The 20,078-nt window shown below is 41.5% G+C and overlaps 1 protein-coding gene across 8 annotated transcripts in view; it reads right to left on the bottom strand.

Moving 5' to 3' along the window:
• The window catches only part of nrxn3b (neurexin 3b), a 344,889-nt gene that overhangs the window by 224,878 nt on the left and 99,933 nt on the right, over positions 1–20,078 (bottom strand). For all 8 annotated transcript variants that reach the window (XM_080490434.1, XM_080490435.1, XM_080490438.1 and 5 more), the window contains 2 exons: positions 19,584–20,022; positions 12,514–12,897 (listed from right to left, as the gene is read on the bottom strand). In XM_080490434.1, coding sequence (XP_080346560.1) covers positions 12,514–12,897; positions 19,584–20,022 — 823 coding nt within the window. The remainder of the gene's footprint in view (positions 1–12,513; positions 12,898–19,583; positions 20,023–20,078) is intronic.

The raw sequence follows: 20,078 nt of genomic DNA, 5'->3' as shown, positions 1-20,078 counted from the left end.
GTTGGCCAACAGGGCTTGTTAAGGGGTTGATTCCACAATGGATGGATGGATGGATGGATGGATGGATGGATGGATGGATGGATGGATGGATGGATGGATGGATGGATGGATGGATGGATGGATGGATGAATGGATTCAACATTGGTGAAGTTTTAAAGACTCCATCAATGTGCAAGTAAAGCATATTAATGATGCTCTGTCCTGCAGTTTTATTTATGACTGACACTTTTCTCGTTAGAGTTTTAATGAATCCAATTTAAGTAGGGGCCGAAAAATACCAAGAGAATGTAAAGCTGACGTCATTGTTTCGGGAGTGGGGTTTTTCACATTTTACATTTACAAAATTGAGAAACTGGCCATTTGAGCTCAGGGTCAGTTGGAAATGTGCTTGTTTTCTACGTTCAAACTCATTTTCTCCACTTACTGTCTGCCATTACAGTCCAACAGCATTTGTTATAAAATAATTGGTGACTCAAAACTGCCTGTAGGTGTGTATGTGAGTGCGTGTTTGCCCTATGATGAACTGGTGACCTGTTCAGGGTCAGAGTCAGCTGATTGGCTGACTTCTCCTGAGTTCAAAAATGATCAACAAAACAACTTCATCATCTCCAAATATGAAATTCAAAATGTCATGAGTTCATCTTTAAGTCTGGGCAAACATGACTGGCCTCTCAAAAAAAATCCCCTCACATTGTTCCTATGCCCTGTGAACCTTTGTGAAAGGTTGAAAAGACGCATCAGCTGTTTCACACTTTCACTTAATTTATGGCAAATCTTCCCGTTTAGTGTTTCCGATGTTCTCGCCATCAATTGCCATTTGTGGTTGTAGTATATCCCTCAAGGTCTTTGAAAAAGAACAACCAAGTTGCTTAAGAAACTTGAAATCAATCAGACTTTTAGAATCTGCTCTGGTACACGAAATTGAGAAATCCAAACGCTTCATCACTAAAACTGGAGGAAAAACACGACACAAACCTTGTTTGACATTGACATGGGAAATCAGAATTATGTGTGACGGCGATTGGTGGCTGACCTTAAGAATTAATTCACACAAAGGTAAGCTCACAATTATGAAAGAGCCATTATAGGTCCCAAGGATTATGAGAGACTTTCAAAAGATCAAGCTTTTCTTTTTTTTCCCCCCCTCTCACTCTCTCAGAGGATGGAAGAGGCATTTAGACAAGCAGTTAAATTATGCCACTAATGCTGTTGAAACTGGCATTTTAGCATATCTGAGGAACCAAGCTCATCTGAATACAAATGGGTTTGGAAGAGGTTTTTGTAAAGAAATTAATAAGAGCTTATCAAACCGGGTGCAGAGTTGGTGCATAGGGAGATCCGGACCATTTTGTATACCCTTATTCCCATGAGGTCGCTACACTTTCCATCGTTGGGGCAGAAAGAGTCATAATGATGGCAGCTGAATTCAGACCCGGCATTAGACTGTGAATGAGATGAATGATTAATCATTTTGGATTGCAAGATCAACTTTAGTATAATGTTTAGTTTTTGCAGCTCAAATATTATCCCTCACACAATATAACTTCCAAATCCTTTAGAAATGAAAGCAGTTCTTTCACTTTCCACGCGTCACCTAAAGGAATACGTGTATGGCAGGTAGCACAATTTCATATAGGGAGGCGGCGAACATTAATGTCACCATGTCTCTGTTCTGCAATTACTACCTGTGATTAAACTGTAAAAGTCATGTGGCAACCCATTATTTCACTGCCACCACGAATGAGCATTGAGCAAAGTGAGCAGGTAATTGCACAACGTGTGTGTTCTGGCGTTTCTGTCCTTGTGAGAGCCAACGTGATTGATGTGATTAAGGCGTGTACAGGTCCAGGCAGTGATGTAGTGGCATGCAGTTAAAAAAAAAAAAAAGAAGAAAAAAAAAAAAAAGAGGGGGGCCTGAATGCGAACATGAAGAGCTTGACCTAAAGCTTTTATGATCAGTCCGTCATTCCAATCAATGAGACGTCAAAGGAAATGGCTTCAAGCTGAATGACTATGACATTAGGCCACATGTAGCAAAATCACATTAAATGTCTTTTGGTTTTGTTTTAATTTGAAATTAAAGGAAAAATAGAAACAGGCAAATTCAAGGCCCAGTTTACACGACACCTTTTCTATTGAAAATGCACCATTTTTTACGCTCTCATAAAAAACAATGTGTTGTTGACCCACTATGCTCTTTAACCACATTTTCCCCCCTCATGCTACTTTCATTGACTTTCAAATTTTCCCTCAGGTATTCACAAACCCTGAAAACTATCCTGAAGGGATGTGGTGCCTGAGGTTAGAACGGGTTAAAACCTAGACTAAGTCAACCTGATTTCCAGAGCGTCAGAGGAAAAAAAAAGGAAAAAAACTTCAAATACGACTCTACGATCTCAAAAGCGGGTTCCCTGTGTCATGCCTGCAGGGCCAAATCATCAAAGAGCATCATGGAAGCTGAATGCATGCTGAACCATCCGTGAGCTTCTGTGGTTCAAATCAAGATTAGTGCATGAGTAGTATTCCTTCAACTCACAAAATCATTATAAGTACATGGAAACTCCAAAAATATATACAATCTTAAACCTGTAAAAGTTGTAATGTATCCCTTATGCTCTTAAAATCTGTGTTCTGCAGTCTGACGAACAATGAGGTTTTTTATGTTGATGATGCTGAAAGAAAACATCATCTTATATAAATGATGAGTAAAGCTCAAAGAGAACAAAACCCAAGTCTGGCGATCAAGCGAATGAAGACCACAAAGTGGAGAAAACTTCTATATCGCTTCCTGCATGAGGCCCAATGATGTGTGTGTTATCGGTTGTGTGTTACAGCCACACTAAAACATTAGGAATGGGGAAGCCAGGCTCTATAATAAGTGATGCCATCAGTGATCTGCGGTGGACACGCTTTCAGCCATCAGCTCAGGGCCTGGAGCCATCACTACTCCTCTCCACTGACAGTAGGGAAAACACAGGCTTTTACTGTATGTGGGCGGTGGCATCTTGTCAGGGAAAATGCAATATGCATTAGACACAATTCAATCTGTCTCCAGTGGATGTGTGTGTGTGTGTGTGTGTGTGTGTGTGTGTGTGTGTGTGTGTGTGTGTGTGTGTGTGTGTGTGTGTGTGTGTGTGTGTGTCTGTGTGTGTGTGTGTGTGTGTGTGTGTGTGTGTGTGTGTGTGTGTGTGTGTGTGTGTCTGCAGCAGAGAGACAGAAAGAGGAGAGTCTCAGTGGGATGGCTCGGCGCTGGGCTGGCACACCGTCAGACAAACACACTTCATTACAGGCCTATTTACCTGATTAACTGGGCTACTTTATCAGCTGCGCAGCACTCTGCTGCACGCGACTGTCAGCAACACCCAGCTATCTAAAAGCACCCCCCCCCCCCCCCCCCCCAATCCCCCCCTCCACCACCTCCTCCCCCCGCCGCCACACAAACAGAAAGTTTCACTTCACTGACTGACTCGCTTGAACCGAAGATGGCATCCTCCTCCTCTCTCTCGCTGTGCGGACCACATCAAATGTACCTCCTCGTTGTCTCGCATTAATGTCACCTCCTTGCAAGTTCCTCTCAAACGCAACCCGACTAATCTGATGCACTTGGCGTTTCCTTATGGGGAATAACATTTGGGTAACCTTTTCATGTAATGTGATGTAACAATCATAAAGGAAGGAAGCCTGGAGCTGTCTCCCAAAGATGAGAGCAAGAGAGAGCACAAAGCCCACCTTGAAACATAATCATTACAGGAGAGTAATGATTTCCTTTCTCTTTGCTTTCGGAGGATCTGACCGCAGGCTATTTGAGAGGGAAATCATTTTTCAGCATCACTTTTTTAAAACACTAGACCGAGCTAAAACCCACACGCCTGATTCAAAGCTATTAGACGAATTCAACACAGAAAGAAGAAGAAAATCCTCTTCACACTGAGAGTTGGCATAGCAGACAACTTTAAGAAAAACGATCATTTCCACATGTCGATCTTTCCGAGGGCAGCGGTGTAGAAGGGCAACAGATTTTCTTCAAACCATGTTAATACATGTGCTCAGTGTATTTTAAGCAAGCAGATGCTTTTTTTCTCGGTGCCATGACTGCCTGTTGGGGCCGTGTAGCGCCAAGCAGCCCTATTTGAATTCACTTCACAGGCAGGATGGTTTTTTGGCAGGGAAATACTCCCGGTCGCAACCCAAACGACAGGGGTCCATCAGGGCCAGGGCATTAATATTAGACACCTGCACGGGGCATTGGCAATGCCCGGCTGGCAGCAAATGCACACACACTCACCACACATACACACATGAATCGGTTGTCATAAAAATAATAAATGTTTACTTGTGTGAATAATTGAAATAGCAAGCGTTGAGACATATAAACAATAGACACTGCTATTGCGTTTGATAGTCTTTTTTCTGCAGTGACCAATATCCAGGATATACACACACACACACACACACACACACACACAGTGGCAGACTCCCATGTTGTCATCTGCTTGTCCAACACTCAGGAAGACCTCTGATCACAGGTGCTGTCATGTCTCATGGGCGGGGTTAAAGAAGACTGAACTGCGTGTGTGTGTGTGTGTGTCTAAGTCTGCAGGGAAATAATAGAAATCATGTGATGTCCCCTACAGCAGTGAGTCCCTTCCATTTTTGCCCTTTGAGCCTCCTAGATTGCCTCGAAGAAAGACTGCAAATCCCCAAAAGACTGCCAAGACTGATATGTCAAAACATTAAAGCCTAATGCTGATGGACACTGCCACTCTCACCAACCTACAAAAGCAGGAAACATAAAAACCACAATGGGCACTTTCATGGATTTGCTCAGATTATCGCACATGGTTTTCTTTACCATGAACACATCTAAGACCCCCCGTTTACCTGACCACGGTTCAGATGAAAATGCATAATTTTGATGATTTTGTTTCAGAAAAGTTTTGCATTTGTACAGCTAAATTTTGAAAACGATTTCCATTTACACGGAAACGGTAGAAACGCTCGAAGTTATGCAGTTTTGTGGGTGCTGTCATCTGTTTTTGTAATGAAACCACTCACACACATGCTGTATACGTTAACTCTGGAGAGTACACGGACATTCGTAGGGACAGACAATGAAGTTGGACTGCTATTCTGGGTGACTCTCAATAAAAATCAACCAAGTCACAGGAGAACATGGACTGGGAGTCATGACACTCTGGAGGCCGCCGTTGTTGTTATTGTCCATCTACTTGCACATGTGCAGAATAATTATTTACTATGACCCTGGTGTGCGTGCACAGTGGCAGTGTTTCCACCGTCTAGAGAAAGAGCCCAAGTGCTTTCAAAATGTGGCGTTTCCCCCAATTCCCCTGAGATGGAGCGTTTTCATAAAGTTACAATCTTAGGGAGCCGTTGGCAAAAAGTTGCATTTTCAGTGGTTTAAGCACCGTTGTCGTGTAAACGGACACCCACAACGCCACAAAAGAGCCTATGTGGACACGCATCAACTGCAGTAAAGGTGTGTTTGTGCGTGCAGCAATGAGAATAAGAACAAAGGATGGGAGAGAAACCACATCAGAACTGATATGAGACAGAAATCTCATGAATAGGAAACAAGGCACGGATAGCAGGTGGAAAACAGAGAGCAGACAGCAGTGCTGTTGTCTGTTAGTCGTCGCCTGGTACGATCTTTGATCTCCTCAAACAGTGTAAAATATCTGTCAGGTTGCATTTTCCTTCTGGTAAACAGAGCTCGAAAATTGCCAGCTTTTGAGCTCCCAGTGGAAGAGAAGGAATTACACAGAGCAATGTGCTCCGTTCAATACAAATATGATGAAATCATCTTGAGACTTTCATTTTTGATGATCCCATTATTTGAGTTCCAAAAATATCATCAGTGGATCAAAAGATGTGCTGAAACTGCTTCCTTGGGACCAAGGTTTTCTAGAGTTGTACAAATCTACAGTGGTACTTGAGGAGGTTTTGCACTTCTGCCCCGGGCTGGGACAGAAAATAAATGCCACCGAGCAGCAATAAGTGTATATTGGAAGGCTAAACTAGAGCATGTTGACAAAAGGGACTTAAAAATATCTGTGTCTAATGAAGCGTTCAGCACATGAGTGTAAATCACTGATGGCTGTTGAATATGTATAGTGGGAGTTTGGACTTTCAACAAATCCCTGAATAAAATTCACTATTTTAATATTCTCATGCCACTTCTTATTTCGTAGATAAGAACAAATATTCAAGGGCAGTCGTATCGTAAAAAGAAAAACTACATTGCATTCATGGACTGCAAATGACATTTCCCTTCATGAGAGAAAGACCGTTTATTTCTGTTGCAATAAACAAGAAACTTCTATCTAGCAGGTAATGAACCTGTCACATTGCTGAATTTGCACAATTTAAAAAACCTCCATGTGGCTTTGTTGCTTTGCTGAGGGACTGCTGCTTGTTGATGGTCATACAATAGGATTTGGCATCAAGTGGTATTGGGTGTGTTTGATTTGAAACACTTTTATGAGTATGAGCATCTGACCGATGCCCGGTACAAGTATCTGGGAAATGGATTGTGCTTATAAAACACTTTTTTTTTTTAACAGCTTGAGCTTCAGGGCTTCCTATTGATACTCTCATTCACCCATTCACACACCGTTGGGAGCAGTGGTATAGTGATCCCTGAAGAAGTGGGTACACCTCGAGGTTTGGCTTCTTTCAAAGCAGCTCAGAAACTGTAGTATGCAAGAGTATTGAGTGAAAGTCCATCCATGGTATTTTCTCATCGTCGCATAATTTCAGTATAATTTAATGGTGAGCAATGTTTGCCTCGTCATGACCCGCCCTACTCTGCCTCTGATTGGCTCGTCAGCATTTCATGCTACAAGCTAAACTGCCATGAACCAATCAAATCAGTGAATGCAACAAATACTAGCCAATTAGAGCAGAGCGGCTCATGGCTTCGTCGTCCTGGGGAGAAAAATACTGCCAAGTGGTGCATCATCGGGGAAATGAAGGTGGGTGCATGCAATGCTGACTGAACAATAGGCAGGTAGTTGCCAGATAACAGCACATACCCTGGACTACACCACTGATTGGGAGCCATGTGGGGCTCAGTGTATTGATCAGGGACAAACAATCTCAGGGCATTTTGCATTTGGAGCAGGTCCACATCATACTCTTCATTATATTGAATATAATAATGTGATCTATGCTGTGATCAGTCCTACCTGCCCACTCTGGACTTGTACGCTTATGGCTGCTGCTTGGTGCTGGATCTTGTTTCCGAGGAGCCACGCTACATTTGAGGATCATCAAGTCAAAAAACAATACTTTATGTTTTCTGTAAATGTGCTTAAAACATTTAAATGCTAAAACACTGAAGTGACTTTTATAGATATAATGTGATTTACCACCTAAGCACCCACAACATCCATTTATGCACAAATTGTATACACCAATGTTGTGGGCTGCCATTCAAGGTGCTCACACACACACACCACTGAGAAAAATGTCAGGGCCTTGCCATATTGGCCTCCGAAAATTGGGATGATGGATGTAACTTTCGACCTAAGGATTGGAAGACAACGTGCTCCACAGCCACCTGACAGTGTATTGTGCATTGTTATACCAAGATATCACTACACACTAATTGACACAAGGGCAAGAGAAATGAGTGTACAGATATATATTTTTGTATAGACACAATGTTATGTTTGGTTAATATCACAACATGATTAGGTTAATGACACAAACCTGATTAGGCTTCCTATAACTCTGCTCGGTACATTCATGGAAATTGATTTTAGTGCAGCTTTCAATTTCTGGACAAAAGTTTAGCATTTGATTCACAGGACCAGTCTATTTTTCGCTCTGGTCAGCCACATAATACACTGTTCTTGGAGCAGGTGAAGCATGTGAGCCTCCATTGGCTTGGCATACATGGGGAACTGTCACTTCTACCAAGAACTGGTGTCCAGCCCAACAAGGACAGGCAGCCAAAGCAGCACCTCCCACATGCCAGATTTGCCAACGGAGTACCACAGGCCCGAGGGCTGAAACAGGGAACAACTGGTACCGCCAAAGTACAAAAACCAGACCCTGCGGCGATGGTAGAGAAAGGATGACCTCTCAGTGTCCGCCGGCCCCTCCCTCCACAAGAGCACACTGACCACTGCCAGAGGCAGCCCACCATGGATGGATTGCCCACTCCACCATAAACCCAACCTGAGATGTTAATGAATGTGTTGGCGGCAGGCATGAGAGAGGGACTTCTTCATCTGGCGCAGTGGAGGCCGAGAGGTTCAAGAAACGCGTTTGGAGTTGAAAGTTGTCAGGTTTGAATCCCACAGTGGAAGCATGCATGTGATATATTAATCATGTTTATCAATAGACGTCGCTACTGTATGAGCCCCGCAGCTCATTAACATGTCAAAGGGCGCACTTACGCGATGCACTTTAACACATCACTCAAAGCAGTCATCTATAAAGCGGTGTTTTAACTTTACAGCTTAGTATTTTCAGGAAGACAATGCTGCCAATGTTTATGCTGACAAAAACTGTCGTGTACGAGTTGTCTGGAATCGCGCCGACGAGTTGTTCATGGTTGCAGTTTTGTGGACGAGTTGTCCATTCAACCCCTTGATCTCCATCCCTGAAGTGCCTTCCTGTGGCAGCTCCTAGTATGTATAGTTCAGATTAACAATGGATAAGATGGGATAAATGGAAAAAACTAACCACCTAATGGAATTAATACAGTATGATTCATTTCCCATCCGGGTGATCTAAAAAAAAAAAAGTTCATTATTCCTTCAATAACATTTTCCCCAATGCCACAAATATACAAGTTTCCTTGTCCAACAAGCAGTCACTGAAAAATAAACTCACTCCTTTTGCAAGCGCTCTCTGATTTCAGGAGTGTATGGATTGTATTGCTGATGCAATGTGACAAATGCTTTCAGCGCCTCCCAAAGAAATCCATTTGAATTAAACAATATTGCAGAAACATGGAGTGCTGATCTCAACAAACAGTTTGGAACGGAGGCAGACCAAAAGAGCTCATTTGCATTCAAGCAGAAAGTCACCAGCAGAGGCCAAACATTGTGATGTAAATGTATAACCTTTGTAACGCTCCCTGGGAGAGCGTTGATCTCTATCATTTCACCCATTGTCTCATCATTCAAGTGCAATTCTCTTTTGTACCGTATAGCATGCGTGAGATCAATAGCGAGCGCCATGTGTGAATACATCTCAGCGGTTGTTTGATATTGTCACCGGGGAGCTCCAGGGTCTGCTTAAAAGCATGAAGTAGAAGGAAAATAAACTCTTCTACCAGCATGACTAATACAATCCCATTCGTTCCAAAGTGTTGCACATTTATTTTGATAAAAAAAAAAGAAAGAATAGAAAATACTACATGCCGTTTGAACCCCAACATTTCAAATCAAAGGATTCTCTTCATCTCAAGGGCTACTATTTTCTGAGCAGACAAGAAAGAGCTTTAGATAAATTCCACTGTGAACTGTAATGTGAGTAATCATCAGAGAATTTCGACGCTAATGAGATCAGACTTATTTGTGAATTCTGTTTTCCAGCCTCCAGACCTCGTGCTATTCGCAGACGATGTGGCGATGACGAAACTGTGACTTCCCACGTGCAGATTTCACCGCTGTCAGGATGGACCCATATTGCTGGAAAGCAGGTACCGAGTTTTGGAAGGCGTGATGCAGAATCTGGCTGAAATAAAACCGATTGCTTCAGGGGATTGTCTTCACTCTGGAGGCTGCAAATCAAACCTCACGATTTACTGCTCGGTCTTCTGTCCGACCTTTTACCTGCGGTCACACGAGCTTTGGGCAGTGAATATTTTTTATTTTTTTTATTGCTGACACAAGCAGTCCGAGATGAGATTCCTCTGCGGGTTGGCCGGATTCACTCCACGTGAGAAAGTGAGCAGCAAGCTGAGAGGGCTTTGGTATCGAGCTGCGGTGGCTCTGCGCTGACTCAATCTCTGGCCGAGGTGGTTCAAATTGTCCGGGCTCGACCACAGAGCAAAGCAGAACACGCTGGCGGGGATTACTAATCCTCCCAGGAAGAGCTGGAGGAAGCTGCGAGTCCATCGCGTCGCTACGAAGACTCTTGGTGAACGGGATGTGGCGAGTGACAGATGGTCAAATGACACTAAAACATCTCATCATATGAACGGTTCAGGAAGAAATTCTGAACTGAATCCGTGATATTCTTTTGAATCATATAACCTATGTTATATGATCAGCGTGACATCTCCCACAATAGCTAAGCATGCCATTTAATCATGGTTTAATTGCAATGTTTAACTCCATTACACAGACGCGCTTCCCAAATCTCACTTAGTATCATTGAAAAGACCGTATGAACCTAGAATTTGAAAAATAATAATAATTTGTGTAAACAGGGCCTTGGTCATCCCGTAGAAAGTGACCTTTAAACATAGCATTATATATAGGCAGTAAAAAATAAGTTGTTCTAACTCCAGAGTGGGAAAATATATTCTAACAGCTCTCTAAATGTGCCCGGCCCATTAGAAAGCTGCTCATATTTCCATACGGTACAGAAATACAACATTTCTAGTAAAGTGCCACATTATCAGTAATATAGTCAACTTTATGCCCTGTTTCACTATAAGGACATAAATAAACCATTTTGTCAGCTGGTTACAAACTCTTTATCCTTGGAAAGCTTTTCTAGAGCCACTAAAGACACATTATACGTGTTTTCAACGTATAATCACTTTTCAAGTGGATCCACTATGTGTTTCTTCCTGTGACAAGAGAACTGACCTCCATGAGTAAAATAGAGGGCGCTAATTTAGAATAATATATTTTTTGTCTGCATATTTGCTGCTTATCAACGACTGTTTTTGACGCTTGAGAGCCATTTTCAATACAGCTTCATTTTGCGGCAACACGCGTTCACACCTAAACTGACCTGCATTACTGCGGTATTTGAGTCGGGAAACTCAAATCCTCAGGTTTCTATTCAGTCAGACAGTATTGCCGACATCAGCACTTTTCATCACATCTAAAGCGTCATTGTGAAAAGTGCAAAAAAGAATCAAACAAAGTGAGGCTTTGGTCTACCGTTGAGGTGAGGGCTGCCGATCCCGGAGGTTATCACCTGAAGGCCACTGTACTCGTCAAACGCAGAGATATGAATACTCAGAGACCCATGTGTGGGAAGAAGAAGCAGAACGCTACAGGAAAAGGACGATGTGAAAGCAGGAGACATCACCGATGGAGGGTCAATGAAGCACTTTGGCTGTTTGAGTGTTTCTTAACCAGTACCCTGATGCTTCTTTCCTGCTCTCAGACCGATACCACGCTCAAGTAACGGGCACAGAAACACCAGCAGTCCGGCTAAGACAAGGCTCGGTCCATGAGACAACTCGACGCTTGGTGGAAATTTAACCCTCTCACGCGTATTGGTTTCCGCACGCATGTGTGTTAACAGCACCCACGAGTGGCCCAACATGCCAACTAAATCATTTGTAGAGTTTCCGCTGTTCCTATGTAAATGGACTTCATTTTAATAACATTGCCAGGTAAACTCGAAACGCAAAACAACACACTTCACTTGAAATGGCGCGTAAACAAGGGTCTAAGTTTCATCCTAAACTATCTTTTCAATCAAGTGCATCTACATTTACTTCGTTCTATATGAGATGAATTCTAATAACGAGGTTTTTTTTTCTTCTTCTTCTTTCCCCCCAAATGAAAGTCACAGTTTCCCCTCCTTCTATCAACCTGCTCTGGAGTTGCTCATTATTCTGTAAACACGTTTCCTGTACAGGCGTAAAGATGCTGGGAAAAGGCTTTAAGCTTTCCGCCAAACACACCCAAATCATTGTAAAATAGTGAAAAAGTCAGGAAGAAGAAGGATAGCTCAATAACATACTTCACTCTCCTGCTGCTTGAACTCTCCCCATCTACACCGACTCATAAAAACTTTATGTGTGCAAGCTCCTAAACTCAGACTAGAAGAGCTCGATTCACCAGCTGGGAGAAGTTCAATTTCTCTCTAGAACCTTCCTGAGTGAGATAAAAAAAAAAAAAGTAAAAAAAAAAAAAAAAAAGCTTCCAAATCCACTGGGCAGAGAAGTGAAATCCTATTAAATCTTTCAGCAAAGCTCCTATAAACAATACGAGGAACGTGTCCCAAGTCACAGCTCTTGCTGTCTGCTAAAGGAGAGGACCGTCCACTTTCTCCGATGAGCTATTGATAGGCGGTCGCCGTTACATCACAGACACTTTGCAGCCTTCAGAAGACGAGCGTCACACGGCTTCATGGTCAACACTCCACAGCTTGTGACAGACACAAACGTGTTTCTCAAAGAGATACAGCCAAACAGAGAGAAAGCAGCTTCACCCTCTTTTAAAAGTCTTTTATGAACAAATCAATAAACCTACTGGAACCTGCGATAAGATTTTACTATCATCACTGTAAAAAAAAGAAAAGAGAAACAGAAAACGCATAGTGAAAATAACCAAGAGCAAGTCTGACCTCTCTCGCAGGTGCTGTCCCAGAAGCCCGTGCCGGTGCAGTCGCAGATGTAGCGGTTCCACCCCTCCTTGCACAGCCCGTTGTTCTTGCAGGGGTTGCTGTCGCACTGTTTCGCCGTCACTTTACTGCACGAGGACTTGATGCCGGTCATGTTCTGCGACTGCGCTATCTGCCGGATGTCCTTGCTCCGTCCGTCGATGAACAGGTCCCGCACGCAGCCCACATAGCCGTAGTTGAGCATGGCCGTCCAGAGCTCCGTGGGGAGCACCAGGCCCGCCCGGTTGTCGGGCAGACCACCAAGATAAAGATCCCCCTCCAGGTCCAGGATCTCGTTTTCCCCGCTGGCTGTGAAGGGGGTCCGCCGGCTGTTTACCGAGATGATGCCTGAGGGACGAAAAAGGAAAAAAAAAAAAATGACTGCCAGATTCAACAAATATCTCAACATGTAACATATCAAAACAACCTCCAATGTTTGTTTTTTTAACAGGTTTCTTCTTGAGTCAAGTCAAATCACTTCTATCCAAAGGTAGACATTTTATTTTTGTCTCAGGAAGGAAAACAAACTGAAAAGATGGCCTCCATGAATGTCAGAGGTTTAATCCACAGTTTGTCAGTTTTTGTTCTCAAGATTATGTCTTTGATGATCGAAAGAAACCAAACTAAGTTGACTTAAAGTTAGACATTCTGTAAAAAGTACCTTACACACTCCTAATGATACACAGGAAGTAAAACAGATATGAGGAGGATGCCAACTTTTTAAAAACAGATAGCAATGTATATTATTTTATATATAATTTGTCCAAGTTCGGGATACACCCATACCCGTACCAGATTCAAGACAATGCATCGCCTTCATGTTTCTTCACATAGAATTAGGCTTTTAAATGGCATTTGATAAGTACTCATACCAGTACTCGGTAGCTAAAGGTTAGTACTCATACTTTTCCTTTAGAAAAGTGGTATCTGTGCATCCTTAGTCCAAATGCATTCTTAGATTGTCTATTGGATGGGTAATACATTAGTTATTCTAAGAAAGAGGGTCCATAGCCTGATTTCAACCTCTGATTCTATTGTTCCAGCAGTAAGCCGTTGCTCACTGCTAAAAAAGACGGCACTTACTTTAGCTGAATTCCTAAAATAACAAACTCCAACAAACAAAAGTGACATTTATTGCCCTCTATTTAGAACCCTTGAAACTGAGACTGACAGCCCTTTTTTTGTGCATCAAAGTGAGGACAGAGGTGAAGCTCGGTAATTTCGTATCCAGAAGTTCTGACGAAGTGGAGGCAGACGAGCGGTGTTGTGAAAAGCTGACAGAAATAGCGCGGCACAACGCTCCGCACTAAAACGTGGTCCGAGTAGGTGGAGGCACGAGCCTGTGTTTGGCAGGCAAAATTGCACTGATCACCGGCTTTGTTCCCACTCTCTGCCGGGAGAACTCTATTTAAGGCCCGAAATTACAGAATAGATGTGGGGGGGGGGATTGGTGGTGAAAACAATGGGCTTCCATCCAACAAAATCACCACTGGAACAAGGTCAGTGTGTGTGTCAGTGTCTGAAGCAGCACCAACTACACACTTATCATTTCTACAAGGTATGTTCCCTGAGACAGCTTTGTCAGATATTCCTGTCTCTATGGGAGGGTTTCAGGGGTTCACCACCTCTCCCTAAAGGTACAATAAATGGGTGTAAAAACCCTTTTGTAGAAGTCTGTAACAGAACTGGAGTCAGTTTCTATATTCTGTCCTCATTTTTCCCATATAAGCGATGGAAAACACAGCAGATAACATTTCACAGGTACCAGTTGCATCATTGTTTCTCTCTACATCTTTGTCAGGGAACAATAAATATAGCATGCCACCAGCAATATGTAAATGTGTATTATTACACTTTAAATGGCACTGCCTGTGAAGACAGTATTGAAGTGTATACCAGTGAGTGCGTGTGGAGGAGCCGGATGATTTTATCTTATATCGTAGTAATCCATTATATTCACGTTCTCCCAAGATATAATAATGAACATTAATTTAAAAAGACACGGTCATCATTGAAGTCTGGGATCAATTTATTGATCTTTGCTAACATTTAGTTAGATCAGGTTTGCCAAACATATAGTCCGTAGGCCAAAACCGGCCAGCAAGAGGCTCCAATGGGGCTGCCAAACCACCAAACAAATTGTACCAATTTCAAGGAAAACATATTTTTGGGCTTTGGACTGTGTTTTTTGGACAATTCAAAGTATTTTGCACCAGAGGGTTTCAGTAAAAGTGGCTTCATTTTGAGATTGGCGTCATTTTTCTTCATAAGTAATTGTGGTTTTTGTGAAAATATAGATTTTCATCACCTATACTGTATTCTCCAACAAAGAAACGTTTAAATTTAAAGGCGATTTTTTTTTTTTTTTTACCAGTCCGGTCCACTTGCGATTATTGGGCTGTATGTGGACTAAAATGAGTTTGACACCTCTGGTTTAAACACTGCATTTCATTGAATAAATGTCAAAAAATTATATTAGCAATTCTTAGAATTTCTGTATGAGAAATGTGCACTGATTTAGAATCTACAATCTCCCTTCAAAAACTTGAATGATGGAACTAAAAGGAAAAGAAGACCTGTCTGGATCTCTGCCATTTTAGATATAGAATAAAATCTAAATATAGAACATAGGAGGAGCGATGGACACTATTTTCACTTAAGATCACACTTCCACTGATATCTGGTAACTTGTTGGTTTTAAATGTCTAAATAGACATTTAAAAGAAACATTCCCCTTTCAGAGGGTTACAGTTGTAGGTCTGTGCAGGACAACATCGTTTAAAAAAAAATATAACCAAATGGTTTTATTAATCAAACAAAGAAACTACACCGTCTTTCACTCAACACTTACATGACCCCAACATAAAGAATTAAATCGAGGCAGATTTTAATGTCGAGAGTGCAGTGACCACCAATTGTCATAGTAATATTCCAAACAGAGCCAATTTCCATTAGAATCAAATATGCCTGAGCCCAGCTAGACTCCCATTAGCAGTGCTTCACGGTGCATCGTATTCCACCTATTTAACTCATTATTATTTACTGAAAATAAAACTGTTTATGGTGATATTTAATTGTCTTTCAAGATGCAACGATGAATGTAAGACCAATGACAGGTATTTAAATCTACATTTAAGGTTACAATTATTTCTATTCTCAAATGAGCAAACTCAACAACGAGACAGGCCGATGATTTAATTCAATTTGACCAACCAACTGAAAATATTTAATTAGTTTTTTTCAGTCAATATTTTTAATTAAATTGCTAATATGTTGTTTTATGACCCAAAACTCATCGCTTGCCTCAAACATTGTTTCTCTACTTGTGCCTTATGAGTTGTTTAAGACTTTGAACCCAGCAAAACCAACAATTTGGCTTCCCTGTACATGTTTTGCGGAATCACAGATCGGAGAGGCACTCAGAGCGATTCTGGGTGAAAAATGTTGAGAACCACTATTTTGGATGAGCATCTACTGAGGTCAGGACAGGAAGGCTTACACCAACGATCAGTATTCTGCAAAGCACAAATAGGGCTTCGCTGAATATGATCTACTTAAAGCTCCCGCGCTACGTTTTCTTCATCCCGCTGCCAGACAGAGAGATCCGAGGTGGAGTCCTTCGGAGGCAAAGAAATTTAATTCACTCGCAACTCCCATTAACATTTCACTCAAGCCACAAGTGTGATTATGCCCATTCCTCACCATCCCTCAGTGTGGTATCCATAGATCTGTCTCATTCCTCTTTTTTTCCAGGGGAAAATCCTGCTTTCCCCCGTGCTATCGCACCGGGGGCTGTGCCAGTGATTAATCAAGGCGGCGAGCTCTGACACACGGCTAAATTGGCTGCTCTAACCTGATATATAACACAGGCTGTAACGCCGACTAACCGGAGCGAGTCCTCTGGAGGATTTCACCTAATGCAGAGATTGTGTTGGGTTTGGAGCTCAAGGCAACAGAAGTTTTCTAACCCCTTCCTCTAATATAATCTTCTTCTAATAGTTCCTGTGTATCTGCTCGTGTTTTGGGGTCAGTGGACGTGCAGAATGGAAACACACTCGGTACCTCCATATCAAGAGAGAGGTCCGGCTTCATGCAGGCAATAAATCATTTCTGAAATGAATATAGCGAGGAAGTTTACAAAGTCCTTCTGGTTGTAATACAAGAGCTGAAATAAGTACATTTAGGACTTAAAGGTGGCGCAGGCCCTGTTACACACAGATTCAAAGAATCTAAAGAATTTCAGAAAACAAAACCGGACACACTTGGAAGAGAAACTAAAGATGTATTTTGTTTCTTGTGATCAAAGTTTTGATGGCTGATTGGCAAAGGTGGAGAGAATACATTTAGATGTTACTGTGAGAAATTGTGATACTAACTGCAATACATTTATTTGACCACTAGGGGCACATTGTGGTTTTTATTATGTGGCTAGTCAGTTCAGGTGATCAAGATTACTACACAGATGTAGAAATGTGTCATCATTAAAGATAATTTCTTTAATTTGACAAGTTATTCTGATCGTTATATGAACTAGCCTACGATACTTTGAAATTCCAGCTCCGTGTGGCCAAACGTTTTATTCCTTTAAAGTTGTAAATAGTCTAATAAAAATCCACTGTGATCTGTAAGTTGTAAAGCACATGGTGAATGTGCAGAATATTGTTAAAATTGCACTTCTTTTCTTCAAATTTCATGTTTTTCATGTTTTGTAAAATGATAGTTCATTAATTGTGCACTTCTTAATGACGAATTAATACTTTGTTGCATAAAAACAGAGAGATAGAGTTCTAGTTATTTGTTATATATTGTAATGCATTTTTTTTTTTTTACTGGTCTCGGCCACTTGAGATTAAATTGTGCCGTGTGTGGCCCCGAAGTAAAATGAGTTTAACACTCCTGCTTATGGACGTACACTGTAGTTTAGAAGTAATGAACTTGTGCAAATTTAATAAATTGTCATTGTAATAAAATGAATTGTGAGTGTTTGTAATTTCTACTCGTGCGTGTGTGTGTTATCACATGGTAAAAAACAGGTAAATGCTAAAATCATCATACTGACATGAGCACAATGTTAAACCAACATCTGAGTATCTTGGCTCTTTAGTCTTTCAAGCTTTTCAACAAAAAACGGTGTTACTTTAAACATCAAATAACTATTCATCTGATGATTTAAGCTAGAGCTGCCAGACAAGATCGCCATAGGTCAAAACTGTCCAATTAATAATAATAATAATAATAATAATAATAATAATAATAATAATAATAATAATAATAATAACAAGAAAATTAGATTTTATTTATAAATGCACTTTACGTTTGAACAATCACAAAGTGCTACAAACATAACTGTTAAACATTTACAGAGACCATTGATTTTTGGGGAATTACGCTGTATTTTGCTATCTATAAAATTGGCTTTATGTTGAGACTGTAGTCATATTCAACAATAATTGTTTGGATTTGCAAAAATATTAACATTTTCATCACCTAAACTCTGCACCACAATAATAATAATAATAAAAAAATGGAACTAAATTGTGTTTGAGTATTGTATTACGTTGTAAGTAATGTAATAAAATCTCAATACTCCATGTTATTTCTCCTACTGTCAATAATGTATGAATTGCCCAAAAAATTTTATAAATTAAGAAAGAAAATAAAGGAAGGCTCCTTCCTCTACATGTCTTATTCAGGAATACATATTCTATGATGACAGGAAGATCACGCTCCTTACAGAATGTTTCCAATAACCTTAGGACTGCAGCGGATTCAAACCAGACTTCTAAGGGTTTGCATGAAGCCTTTCTTTGTGTTTTGAGTTTAAAAAAGCGGCAGACTCTAAATGATCATGACGAGCCATCATGGTAACTTATGTGCCACTGTCAGTCACACTGGGGCAGCAGATGGCTGTTTTTATTCTCACTCTTCCTTCCAAACACTGCAAGTGTGAATCTAAATTGAGTGAAAATCTACTCTATATGCTATGTACTTACATTTGCAACACCCCATAAAGGGTGTTTGGGTGAATTAGTCCTGGAAAATAGGCCTTGTGCACATTTTCCATTTGCGAGGACTTGTGAAAAAGCTGTAGCATGATTTGTTTGACTTAATTTGCTCGACATTACACATTCTGCGCTGTGCATGGGGACATTGTGCTGCTGTTGTTTGAAACCATGAAATATGCAGAACCGAGTTGTAATTGTTGGAATAATTAAAACATTCACAGACTACACTTTATTCATGCATGAAAGTTTTTCTGTTTGAAGCAGTGAAAGAGGCGACACACTTCAGAAAATATGACATACAAGCAAAAACAAGTAGTTCTTCACTCTGTGTGTTAGGATATATTGTACATTTTCATCTGAAAACTATATTTCTGACAGTTTGTAAATTGCATTATCACCTCTCTGTTTAGCCGACGGCACTTTTTTTTAATTGAAGCAGGTGTTCGATTTCCTGATTGAGGACTTTTTTGTTTGTTTGTTTTTTGTTTGTTTTGTGCATTTGAGGGTCTGTGTGAAATTAAAGAAAATGAAGAACAGTGACATTAATGAGACCCCTGTGCTGTCCCAAAGCACAGAGCTCAACAAAGTGTGGCAGCGGTGTCGAAACATTTGGGTCGTTTCAGTTACGACTCGTCGAACGGGAAACTCTGAGCTCTCAAATTTACTATCACCTCAGAAAGGTTTTCTATAACCAGGAACCCGGAGAGCTATAACCCTGCCTTACACACCTAAGGCCTCGCTTACACCACAACGCTTCAAGTATAAATGCAGCGTTTTCGTTTCAGAAAGGTTTCCCGTTAACACGCCAACGTTCTGAAAACAATGTCTCTTTACAGAAAAAGCAGAGAAACACTGAAAAACGATGTCGTTATCATGTTGGGCCACGAGTTGGTGGTGTTGTTTGTTTTTGTAATAAAACCCACACAATCATGCAGAGAACAATACGGTATAAATACTAACAATGGCGAGTACACGGACATTAGTGTGGACAGATAATAAAGTTAGATTGCTATAACACTCCATTATTACCTGAACGACCGTCTCTCTGGATATCCACGTGGTGCCAGGCGCCATCGTTGACCTTGGTTTGGGTGGCCTTAACCTTGATAGTCCCGGAGCCCATGTCCAGCAGCAGGTACAGCCCCCCATCCAGCAGCTCCACCGCGAAGAAGTCCACCTTGTTGTTCTTGAGGCCCTTGGCGTCTCGTCGGTCTTGCGGTTTTCCGTGCGTGAAGAGGATGAGCCCGTTGGGTTCGGAGGTGCGGAAATCGAAGGAGATGGAGCCCACGCGTTTGGTGTTCCACTTCGGCAGGGCCAGGAAGGAGTCCGGCGTCTCGAAGTTGATGGGGTCGAGGGTGGGAACGTTCTCACACTTGAAGACCACGTCGCCCTGCAGTTTCATCTTGGGGTCGACGATGCGAGCGAGGCGGGACAGCTCCAGGCGAATATCATTGTTTTTGTAAACCACCTGGGGAAAGTCAGTCAGAGGAGAGATGTTATCACAGATGCATATGCGAGTATAAA

The sequence above is a fragment of the Lipophrys pholis genome, assembly GCF_963383615.2.
Source record: "Lipophrys pholis genome assembly, chromosome: 21".
Lineage (NCBI taxonomy): Eukaryota > Metazoa > Chordata > Actinopteri > Blenniiformes > Blenniidae > Lipophrys > Lipophrys pholis.
Note: the sequence above shows the minus strand (reverse complement) of the source record. Positions and strands in the feature narration are given on the sequence as shown.